Source organism: Lactuca sativa, chromosome 5 (assembly GCF_002870075.4).
Source record: "Lactuca sativa cultivar Salinas chromosome 5, Lsat_Salinas_v11, whole genome shotgun sequence".
Classification (NCBI taxonomy): Eukaryota; Viridiplantae; Streptophyta; class Magnoliopsida; order Asterales; family Asteraceae; genus Lactuca; species Lactuca sativa.
Window position 1 is genome coordinate 164,543,386 of NC_056627.2, and position 12,897 is coordinate 164,556,282.

The following is a 12,897-nucleotide window of genomic DNA, read 5'->3' on the forward strand; positions in this document are numbered from 1 at the left end:
CGGGGCGATAACACATGCATTCGGGGGTTTCCCAGCAATATATGTCAAATAAGGCAACCAGGAGGGGGATGGAGTACAACAAATGAACACCCAAGTTCATCAACACATACAGGTGGCGAGCCTGCTAATGTTCCACAGGACTATCTAGAAAAGTCCGTGGTCGTCATCTGCACTCCGCTAGATGACTGAATCAAAAACAACATTGAGGCCTCTCATCTGTTTATCACACATCAACTATCTACCCATGTTCTACCCAACATATTAGTAGATAAAAATATATATTTTTATACATAGTTTAAAACCTGTATAGCATTCTCATTCAATACATATTCCAAACAACAGATGAGACACATACACATAACACGTATTTCATAGAGGATAAATCATATCTATGAGATAGAAGAAAGTGAATATACATTCACACATATAACAACAAAATATACACATAACACGTATTTCATAGAGGATAAATCATATCTATGAGATAGAAGAAAGTGAATATACATTCACACATATAACAACAAAATATACACATAACACGTATTTTGTATAAAATATACACATAATGGACTGTTCTAGACGGTCTGCGGAACACTAGCAGGCTCGCAACCTGTAGGTGTTAATGGATTTGAGTGTTCATTCGATGTACTCTAAGACCCCCGTCATTCAGTAGAGTATGGATGACAACCATGGACTGTTTTGACGGTCTGTGGAACACTAGCAGGCTCGTAACCTGTAGGTGTTAATGGACTTAAGTCTTCATTCGCTGTACTCTATTCCCCTCATGAGTTCCTTTAGGGCAAGTAAGGCTGGGGAAAACCCCTTAGTATGTTCATCAGCTGTATGGAAAAACCCATTGACATGTATTGGGGCGGGGGACTCCCATGGGAAATACCGTCGAGGAATAAGAGCTATGGATTAGCACATGGCGACGATGTGACTTCGTGCCTATTTGACATAAATTTCTGAAGGAAAGCAATGTTATCACCTTGTTGGTTGTTTTATGTTAGGATGTCTTGTTTGATATAACTTGCTGGGGGGAAAAGCAATGTTGTCACCCTGATGTTTGTTTTATTTGACATAACTTGTTGAGGAACCCCCAAAGCAATGTTGTCACCCCTAGTGATAATCCTTAGGCTAGGTCCCTTGTGATAGTTGTTTTAGGGACGTAAAGTAAGGATAATGGGAATGGGTAGTTAGGGTTATTTTGGTTGATGAAATTAATAAATTTATTGATTGAGAACTTAATAAGTTTATTATTTATTGTGGGTTGAAAACCCTATATGCTCACTAGGCTCCCAAGCCTGACCTACTCAGTTTATTTGTATCACATGTATCGATACGAAGTTGCTTTACAATGAGAGATTAAAGGAGAAGTAGATCACAAGTGTAAATGAATGTAAGTTTTGTTTGTGCTTATGTTTTTGTATTGACAATAACATCCCAATGGTTTAAGTGAATAAAATACATTTCTTCGGAAATGATTTGATAACATATTTATTATGTTTTTCTGGGAATAAATTCCGCAACACTTTTAATCAAATGATTACTCTGAAATTATTTTAAAAATCATAAACGAAATCGGTCTTTTTTGGCCGTGAAATTGGGGTTGTCACAGCCTAGCCCTGGGATATATTCCAACCAAATACACAAATATGGGCCTAGCCCTGGGGTTTCTTCCAACCCATCATATAGTCATGGGTCCAACCCTTGGGTTTATTTCAACCCAATCATACAAAAATGGGCCCAACATCTAACATGCATGCCTGGAGCATATCTTTGAGTGTCTGAATCTTCTGCTCACTCTGTCCATCAGTCTAGGGGTGCTATCTTGTATTGAAATACAACTAAGTACCCAACTCCTCGTGAAACTTCCTCTAACACCTGGAGGTGAAATGAACATTTAGGTCCGACACCACTGAAACTGGCACCCTGTGCCAAACCACCACCTCCCGAATGTAAATTTTAGCCAACTTCTCAGTAGATACACTATCAAAAATAGTTATGAAGTGTTCACTATGGCTCAATCTATCAAAAATGACCCATATTGAATCAACCCCATGCACCTTCTGTAACGTTCTAAAATTTAAAACCAAAAATTTTGTTTTCATAATAATAAAACCATCAACCAAACGTTTTCATAAAACCATAAAGGAAAATCATAATATATCAATCAATCATCCTATTACATCAAAGTCAAATAAGGCAGAAATCATGGTGGGTGCGATGCGATCACCCCAAGCTCTTCCCCTTCGATCCGGAAGTACCTGAAACATAAAATGAAAACCGTAAGCATGAATCTTAGTGAGTTCCCAAAAATACCTCATACCATACATATTAAACATATAATGGGGCATGCCCAATAACCATCAGGCCCAGCTCGGAACAAACTTATATGTATCATGTGATGGGCCCTGCCCAACACACCCATCAGGCCCTGACCAACATACATACAATACATACACACATGTAAGGTCACACAAATAACTAGCATACCGATAACCATAGTCCATGGGTTGTAATTTGTGCCTTCGACCCGCTAAACGCTGGGAGGAGACTCACCTCAAACTGCTGAAAAATCAAATAAATGCTCGGGCTGCTAATCCGCGAAATCTCTGCACTAAATATGATAAAAAAAACATCCTAATTAATAATTAGGGCATAAACCATATCCTAGAGTCTAAATCATTAACCCCAACTCCTAGGATAAAAGACCATTTTAGCCTTCATTTACGAGGCCTAAATATGAAAGCCCAAAACCCTAAAATGTCCCAACTAGCCCAGAGTGGCCCAAAATCAAAGGAGGCCTACAACATGGTGTACGCCCCACGTACCCAACACATACATCCCGCATACGGTGGTTGATCTGAAAGCGGGCTACTGAACCTGTGACATCCCCAAAATCAAGACCATAAAAGACCGGTTTCATTTATGCTTTTAAATTAATTTCAGAGTAAATTCTTTTGATTTAAAAGAGTTGTGGAATTTGTTCCCAAAACAAAATATGATAAAAATAAGATTTACCAAAGCATTTCTTAAAGAAATGTATTTTTCATTATATTACAATACTTGGGATGTCATGTTCCGATAAACAGAACAAAAGCATAAACATTTCAATACAGGCCTTACAACATTTATTTACAACAACAGGTCTATAATCCAAAAAAATAACTTGACAAGTCATCCAACCTATGCTCTGGCGCCACTATCTCTAAAACAAAGAAACTAAGTAGGTCAGGCTTGGGAGCCTGGTGAGCATATAGGGTTTTCAACCCACAATAAATAATTATTTTAATTTCATCAACCAACAATAACCCAATTACCCATTCCCGTTATTCTCACTTTACGTCCATAAAACAACTAACACAAAGGACCTAGTCTTAGAATATTTCATCGGGGCGATAACACATTCATTCGGGGATTTCCCAACAATATATGTCAAATAAGGTAACCATGAGGGGGATGGAGTACAACGAATGAACATCCAAGTTCATTAACACCTACAGGTGGTGAGCTTGCTAGCGTTCCACAAGACTATCTAGAAAAGTCTGTGGTCGTCATCTGAACTCCGCTAGATGACTGAATCAAAAACAACATTGAGGCCTCTCATCTGTTTATCACACATCAACTATCTACCCATGTTCTACCCAACATATTAGTAGATAAAAATATATATTTTTATACATAGTTTAAAACCTGTATAGCATTCTCATTCAATATATATTCCAAACAGCAGATGAGACACATACACATAACACGTATTTCGTAGAGGATAAATCATATCTATGAGATAGAAGAAAGTGAATATACATTCACACATATAACAACAAAATATACATATAACACGTATTTTGTATAAAATACTTCATAATTTTGCGTTAGAAGAAAGTGACTAGACACTCACTTGATCAGAAGATGATCGGACAGTACTACGGCTCTTACAGTAGTATTCTTCGGTAGATCTTCACAAAACCGGGCTCCTTGTGGGCAGAGCGTCGGCTCGGAAATTTTACTTCTCAGGATCTTCAGGGCTTCGGGACTTGCTTCGGGACTCGGGAATGATACCGGGGCTTCGGGATAATTCTTGCACGAAAAAGGAGGTAAAAAGCGAGAGAAGGAAAGAAAATAGCAACTGAAACTCGGCAGCCTCGACTTCCTTTTATAGGGGGCTGGATCCTGGATTTACGCTGGGTGTAACCCGGATAAGGCCGCTGACTCTCCCCCCCCCCCCTTTGGATAATATCGAAATTTATAATTAAATTTAATATTTTAATTATTTAATAAACTTCAAAAATTCATATCTTCCTCATACGAACTCCATTTTCGATGTTCTTTATATCCCCGCGTAGGTGAGACTACACTCTACAACTTTCGTTTAGACTCCGTCGGCTAATTTTGAATTTATTTTTAGTAGGTCGGGACAGGAAAACTCCATTATAGATTCATAACTTCTTCATCTGACGTCTGTTTTCGCCTGTCTTTTTATCGTTTCACTACTATTAACAAGATCTTCGATTCTTGTTTAGATTGTTTCGGCTAAAAACCGCTCGATCTCAAATCGAGTATTCGAGCTGTATACTGCTAAGTCGAAACTTCGGAAAATCATAACTTCCTCATACGAAGTCAGATTTGGGCATTCTTTTTATGCACGCTCTCGGTTTAACGAACTCTATGATAATCGTTTAGATCACAATAGCTAAATATGGATGTAACGTAAAAATCACTTTTTACGTCATTCGGCGTTGCCGGTTCTGTCGCGAAACTTCGACATGTGATAACTTCTTCGTTATAACTCGGATTTCGGCATTTCTTATATCTCCGGAATCCTTGTTTCAACAACTACATCTTGATGCAAAGATATGGGGCTTATCTCACTCTTTAATTTTGACGCTTATTTTATTCTTAATTCACTAAATTATAATAATTAAGAAAATATATACATAATTCACATAATTCACATAATCCTCAAATATTTCATCATTAATACTTCAAAAAAAGATTTACAAGGGTTAACATAGACTATTACATCAACGATAATGCCTAGCCTGGAAACGTGCGCGTTACAGACGCAGTACGCGCAATGTACTAAGGAGTATGCCTGACGTACTGGCTAGAGTCCCAAAAACTAAACTATGGTCTTAATCCCTTAAGACCTTAACGTCCAAGCCTCAAATCTACACTAAATGACGTCTTATTCCATAAAGTTGGTAACTTTACCAACTTTCATGGCTCACAAGGACCCATAACTAAACCCTAGGTCTAAAACACCTTATAAAGGTCTACAAATCATGCATGGGTGAAATGAAACCATCAAGACTCGATTTTTATGCTTCAGGGATGTTAGATCTACCAATAAATTCCATTATAAGGTTCTAGAGTAGCACATACTCCCAAGAACCAAGGTTATGGAACCAAAAGCTCCTAAATGTACCCATAAATGAAATCTTAACAAAGGAACCATCTAGGTAACAACTTTTTACCTCCATAAGCTTGCAATGAAGAAGATAGCTTTGGATCTTGAGGCTCCAACTCCAACAATGCACCACCACCAAGTCTCTTTTTCTAATGCTCCAAAAGGGTCAAAAACTCAACCAATAGCTCAAGAATGCACCAAAGATGGCTAGGGTTTCGTGGGGTATCTTTAGAGGGAAGGATGTCGATGAAAGGAAAGGTCTTGAGTCCTTAATTATGATTAAATAAGGTCCAAACCGTAAAAATTAGGGTTTGACCATGGACAATGTATGCCCAGCATACTAGGAGTGCGCCCAGTGTACCCCGAACCTGATGTATCAACTTGGTCATCTTGAGTACCACCTCAGTACTCCCCATGACTCGCTGATTGACCTTAACCCAACATATCGGGGTCCTATACTTCCTCCGATAGAGCATCTCAAAAGGAGTTCGATCAAAGGATGAAATGATTCACAAGGATACACAAAGTAAATAAGATTGCATTTTCATTAAAGTTTAAGATTAGAGCAATTTGATTACAAGAAAAGAAATATTCTATCGGATCAACTCTTACACGATCTTCTATCTAATATCCTTATATATAGGCATCGGAGGGACAAAAGAAAGGCATCTCAATTTAACAAAAAGTACAAGATCGTATCATAACTTACTCTAAGTAAAGACATTGTTAATTAAACATTACAAGATGATACAACAAACTACGAACTCTACAATCTCCCCCTTTGTTTCAATATTCTTCAGTAGTATTTACTTCAGGTTTCTTTACAGATTCAAAAAACTTTTGGCATAGTCTTCAGAAGAACATAACAAACACCAATCCATCACTTCACCATATCCGAAACACAGTTCAAGTCATCAGAAGAATTTTTCTTGAACTTCACTGCATTCGCAAGTATTTGATTAAAAGCCACAGAGGAGTACAAATGTTTGTCAAACAAATAGAACATACACTTCTTCGAAACCTCATTTTATTTCACTTTGAAAACAACACCCCAATTCTTATTCTCGATATATCCAACCTTCAATGAATAAAGGTTTTATGGAGGTTCCATTGCTTCACAATCAGTTTTCTGTTTAAAATAGATGAGATATCAATATCCATCTTCGAAATTTCAATGATATAAGCTTTTATCAATCTATTCAAATGCGAGCAGATTGGATCTTACATGACTAGATCTCTTGAAACAATATTGAGAATTGAAATCCAATCAAATGGATTCATCAAAGGAAGGTTAACGAAAATAAACTCATCTGTTTCATGCTTGTTTCCACGACCTACCTTGAAATAAATATTGACAAAATCATCGACCTTTTCTGGTTTCCCTACTTTCAGACCAACAATTTTCTTGATATTCCAAGACTCATACTATGGTTTAGAACTTTTCACATAAAATTTGAACAACTTCTTGTTAACAGTTGTGTTTTCCCTAGCGATTTTCTGAATACTTTCGAAGCAGCAGAATTGAAAAGCTTTCGCAGTAATAGGCAAATCCATCTGACAATCAACATCATTATCACCTGAGAAAGAGACTTGAAGTTCCAAGCAATAGAGTTTTGGATTGTTGATAGCTTCTTCTTCAATTCTTTCAATTGACCATCAAGGAAATAAAGCTTTCTTGTTCGCAATAATTTCTTCTGCGTTCCTCTTCTCAGCTTCCTTTGCATAAAGATTTGCATTCAAAGCATTAAGCTCATCCAAAAATGCATCACACTTTGCTTGATTTACTTTTTGTTCTTTTGTCAATGGTGGATCCAAATCACCTAACTTCTCAAAGAAAATTTTTACATTTCCTTTTCCTTACCCAAAAGCTTCACTACCATTTTGGCTAGTACCCTTTTCCCTTAAAATTTTCAAATTTTCTTCCATAGATTGCTACTCCAAACAGATTTTCTCAATGTTCTTTTCCATTGGACCCATTTGATAAGGAATCTTGATGTTGAAATTGGAAATACTCTTTCATATCCCCTTGTTGTGAAGTAGCCTTGCTACTCATAACATCATTTACGTTTGTGAGAATGGGCTTAAGTTTTGCATCTAGAAGTTGCGAAATATTTTCTACATATGGAGCATCTTTGGTTTCCACAATCTTAACCAAGAGCTGATTTATTTGAAAATTTTTCCCTTTTACAAACAAGAGTTCTTCTCTTGTTTTTCCAAGATCTAAAGCAGCTATTTTCAATTGTTCCTTAAGAACTTGGATCTTCGTAGCTGATTCAGCCAAAGCATCAATAAATTTGTTTTCATGAGCATGACTTTTTTGTAAAGTGTGAGACTGGAATTGGCAATTAAGGGATGATGATCAACATTATCCTTTTGTAGCCCAAAGCGAAGACCAGATAAAGCTTTTTTTTCATTCTGTAGTGAAGTCTGAAAACTAAGAATCACTTTGTTCATTTCAACAACATTTGTATTAAAAGATGTTTGAAATGAAGCCATAAAAGTCTCTTGCTTGGTAGTAACTGATTTGACTTCAGTGAGAATGGTTGAGACCTGCAAACGTGCTTCCTCGACCAGTTTAGCAGAATCATCAACAAGTTTTTGATTTTGTGAAAGCTTATTATCATGTTCTTTAACCAACTTTTGAATTGTTTCGTGATGAGAAGAGAGCAATTTTTCATACTTTGATTTGAAGAAAGTAGTAGAATGAGAAAGAATTCCATTTAACTTCTTATTCAGCTTACGAAATCTCCTTTGGTCATTGGAACATCATCATCTTCATGATCACTCTCAACTTGAAGCACAAAATCAGTTGCCACGAATTAATCATTCGATTTAGAATTATCTTTCATTAAAATTCTTCTTCACCATCATCTTGAATAAGTGGCGTAGAGGTAATTTCTGGTGCATATACATGTGATTGAGACAAGTTTTCAACAATAGTGACATTTGGCCCCACATCAGATGTGTTACTAGGGATGCCTGAGGTTCTATTCTCCTCCCTATAGGATTCGAAAGTAGAAGTCTCTGGTGTAGGTTTTGTATAAGATGTGTTTTGAAAGACAACACTAATAGTCACTTCAGTAAAAATTGGAATCTTAAAAGGTTTAGTTGAACATTGAGAAACAGGAGCAAAAAACTGACTTGATGGAATTGGTGTGGATATAAAGATTTTAGAAATAATGGGTGGAGTGGGAGGTGTTTGGGAAAGGTTAAGAAAAAGATCATTAACCACCTGATTGTAAATGTCTGCTTTAGTTTCCAAATGCGAAGAGACCATGGGAGTGTGAATTGGCTCCAAAATAGATATTGATTTCACCTTAATGTTCTTATAATTGAATTCGTTTTTGAGAGCAGATTACTTTTCATTTTGATCAAGACTTGAAGTATGCTCACTTGTGTCACTTTCAACAATATGTTGAGACCTTTCCCTTTCATGCTTCTTAGAAATATTAGACACAAGAGTGTTCCCTTTTCTCTTAGAACATTTGACTTTCTTCCTTGTAATTCTGTCTTCATGAATTTATTATTTATGAATTTCTTCTTCCGAACCACCACCTCCAGTGGAAACTAAAGTTGCCAAGTATTCCATAATGATATGATGATCAGTGGGAACCCTAGATAACATAGCTTGTGAAATGGAACCTAAAATCAAAAATTATTTGGATCAGAAGTAACAAATGTCGCTGTCTACATCTTGGGAATATTAACAATTACAATATCCCTTGTTTCTAGAATATGATAATGACACATATCATTCCTCACCATAATGGACCAAACGCAGCACATGATATTATAGTATCCTTGTTTTCTGAAGAAATACTCTCAACATATTTCCCATAATATGGATGCAAAATCAATCTTTTCCCAAGAATAAATTCCATATAGCAAATTATGAAATAATCGACTAGCATTATTAGATCCAGTTGAACGCTCAGAGAAGCATCTAAAGAAGATTGTAAAAATGCATTCCAAATGGGAGTCAGTGAAAACTTCTTAAGTCGAGAAAGAACTGATAAGTCAGAGATGTATCCCATTTGATTGTAAACCTGAATGATAGTTAATGTATAGATGTTGTTTGGAGAAATCAGATCTTCAACAATTGAAAGCCCTAACAACTTGCAGAAATTGGAATTAGAAATCGTCGTCTTCACTCCTTGAAGTAAAAACTTCATAACATCCATTTGCTTATTGTAACTTGCAGTAGAGAATGCCAACTGTAGTTGAGAAATCGGAACATCTTCAACTAAGACCAGATATTTCTTCGAGACAGAGTGATCCAAACAACTAATCAAAGGTTGAACCAATGGAGAATACTTCGTTGGATCAAGGAGAAGCACCATATTCTGATTTAACTTAATGTTCAGCAATGAAGAGGATGAGGATTGGTCCATAAAAAATATACAATCAAAAGAAGCCATGAGAGTGTTGTATAAAATTCATCTGAGAATGATTGCGTTTTTAGGGTTGTTATGCGTAGAGAAAAAGATGATGAACAGTTAGGGTTCTTAACCGGTGAAAGAGTAGTGGGATTTAAATTTGAACCATTTATAGGATTGGAAAGAGAAAACCCGCCTTCACACATTAAGTGTGTTACATCTATGATGTCAGCAAAAGGAATCACATCGATCATTCCTAATATATTAAACTAATAAGACATTGCCACCTCATCAAATTTCTGTAACAAACTGGAACCACCGTTTATGGAGCAACATAGTGTCAGAACCTTCAGGTACACGCCAAAAGAAATATGCCTCTTTGATTTTCAATAGTTTTGCAATCATTGATCTACCATTCAATTTTCCCAAACTGAAATAGTATCCATTGGAATTATGATGATGATTGTTTCATTAAACAGATTGAGATCTTTACCACGAAATAGAAGCTAGAGCTTTGAGAAATCAGAGATTTCAGTGAAAAAGTGTTCCAAATGAAAAGATAGAATCAAATTAAAAAAAAATTAGATAAGTCGTGATATCAAAGAATCTTTGATATAAAAGCAGTTAGATCCCAGGCATAAATTATTTTCCTTCAATAGTTAAGTGAGAATGAGAAGTGCTTGTGTGGTTACCCGTTGAATTACGATCGTCAACTTGTGAAGAAGTTACGAAAAGCATCTTTTCATAGGTTTAATGGGCAGGGACATTTCTGATCATAAAAGGAACTTCACATAAGTGCTAAAATACGAAAGGAAAAAATAATTGACTAGTGTAGCCAAGATTAAGTTCAACAAGAATGCTATAGTGCTATGAAAGTAATATCGAGATAAGAAGAATGTTCAGACAAAAATCTCATTAATTTCAAAAAAATTGAATCTGATTGGGAAGAGATTAATGTGGAATCAATAAATCTCATTAAGATCTCGCAAAAAGAAATTAAGAGGTTCTGAACATAAAAAAATATGGCACTGCGAAATATAAGAATTTCAACCGTCAATTCCTTCATTTCTGTCAAGAACAAAAATGTTCACTGTCAATTCATTTGAGGAAAGGATTGTGGGGTTTCACCAAGATCATGGTAATAATGACCAAGAGATCATAAACACATAACTTTTGCAAACCTACATTCTAGTTGTTTTAGACTAGAGACGTCTTGGGATATGCATCATAGTGTGTGAATTATAAGAATTAAAAGATTGGAAAAGAAGAATGATTTTTTCACATTCTCAAGTTAACAATGACAATGATCATAAAAACTATTTTTGAGAAACCTAACTCCGAGTTGATATAGACTCGTAAGATCAAGGGTTAATAAAAAATTGTTGGTGTAATATCTGTCAATTCATTATGATTTAGAAAGGAACCCTATGTATGGATTTGTTTATATCCATGACATCATCGATTTCCAAGATTGGTAAAAAGAAAGATAGTACCTCTGCTACGAAATATTGACAAAGTAGAAATCTCAAAACTCCAAAATTGAGTAGAGATAGGTAGCTCGATGATTTTTGTTAATACAGTCTATTGGGAAGAAATCCTTAAGACAGGAAATTTCATTAAGGCCTTTTCGCAAACAAAGAATCGTTGAGACTTTAGATAGCATGATGCAACTCGCTTTAAGGGACACCTAACTATTGCGAACATGAATAATAATTGATCCCCCAAAAAAATAGACATGCCAGCAAAAAAATCTTTTTGGAGTTTTCTATATTTTTGAAAAACTAAAGACAAAAGTAAAATATTTTTGGAGTTTTCAATGATTTTGAAAAACTAAAGACAAAAATAAAACATTTTTTGATTTTTAAATGATTTTGAAAAACTAAAAAAAAAGAAAATTTGTTAGGATTTTTGAATGAGAAAGAAAAGTAAAAAAAAAAAAAAAAAAACTAGAGCACCAGTCTGTGAAAGATCACATCTTCTTGCATCTAAGTATGTGAAAACCCCAAATTGTGAAGGGTTGCGAAGTTTGTAACACATCGCATGTAAACATTGATCTATTCATAACTTTAAAGATTAGACTTCGGAACCAATTTTGCTTCCATCATTCCAAGTCCATGTAAAATTTTGTTAAAGCTTTCGTGAAAATATCTGCCAATTGATCTTCTGATCGTACAAAATGTACTTCAACGTTTCCATCTTCAACATGATCTTTTATAAAATGATATCATAACACGATGTGCTTTGTCTTTGAATGTTGAACAAGGTTATGACAAATTCATATGGCACTTTTACAGACATAGTATAAAGGAATGCTTTTCATGTTCATGCCATAATCTCTACGTTGACTTTGTATCCAGATGATTTGCAAAGTACATGAAGCTGTTGCGAAATATTCAGCTTCTGTGGTTGATAAAGAGATGCAAGTTTGTTTCTTTGATTGCCAACTAACCAATTTACCATCCAAGAACTGACACCCTCCAGAAGTACTTTTGCGATGAAGACCACAACCTCCAAGATTAACATCAGAATATGTCTCTGAACAAAAAATCCATAGTTTGAAGGATACCATAGACCAAGAGAAGTAGTCTTACAAAGGTATCTAAAAATATTTTTTAATGCCATCATGTGTGGTTCACGTGGATTCGATTGAAATCTTTCACAATAACAGACTGCAAACATAATATCTGGACGACTAGATGTTAGATACAATAAAGAACCAATCATCTGCCTATATAAAGTAATATATGCAGCCGGTTTATCAACCGAAGGAATAAGCTTCGTGCCAAAAGCCATTAGAACTTTAACCTTTGATTAACCATTCATTCCAAATTTGGCAAATAAATATTTTGTGAAAGCTTCTTGATTGATGAATATGCCCTCTAAACTCTGTCTAATATTTAAACCAAGGAAAAAGTTAACTGGACCCATAATGCTCATTTCAAAATTTGTTTCCATCAATTTACGAAATTCATCTGTTAATTCTAAACTAGTAGAACCGAAAATGATATCATCAACATAAAGTTGGACGATCATTAAATGATTAGCTATTTTCTTATGAAATAAGGTGGGGTCAATAGAACCTTGTTTAAATTTTGATTGTTTTAAGAA

At 35.4% G+C, this 12,897-nt stretch overlaps 1 protein-coding gene across 1 annotated transcript; it reads right to left on the bottom strand.

The window, feature by feature from the left end:
• Window positions 1-12,111: 12,111 nt before the first annotated feature.
• LOC111881132 (uncharacterized) lies at window positions 12,112-12,582 on the bottom strand. The gene has a single exon (XM_023877526.1). It carries the CDS (start codon window positions 12,580-12,582, stop codon window positions 12,112-12,114), a length of 471 nt encoding a protein of 156 aa, XP_023733294.1.
• Between the last annotated feature and the right edge of the window lie 315 nt (window positions 12,583-12,897).

Coding starts and splice junctions, on each gene's coding strand:
- LOC111881132 (XM_023877526.1), bottom strand. CDS start 12,582: ATGGCTTTTGGCACGAAGCTTATTCCTTCGGTTGATAAACCGGCTGCA.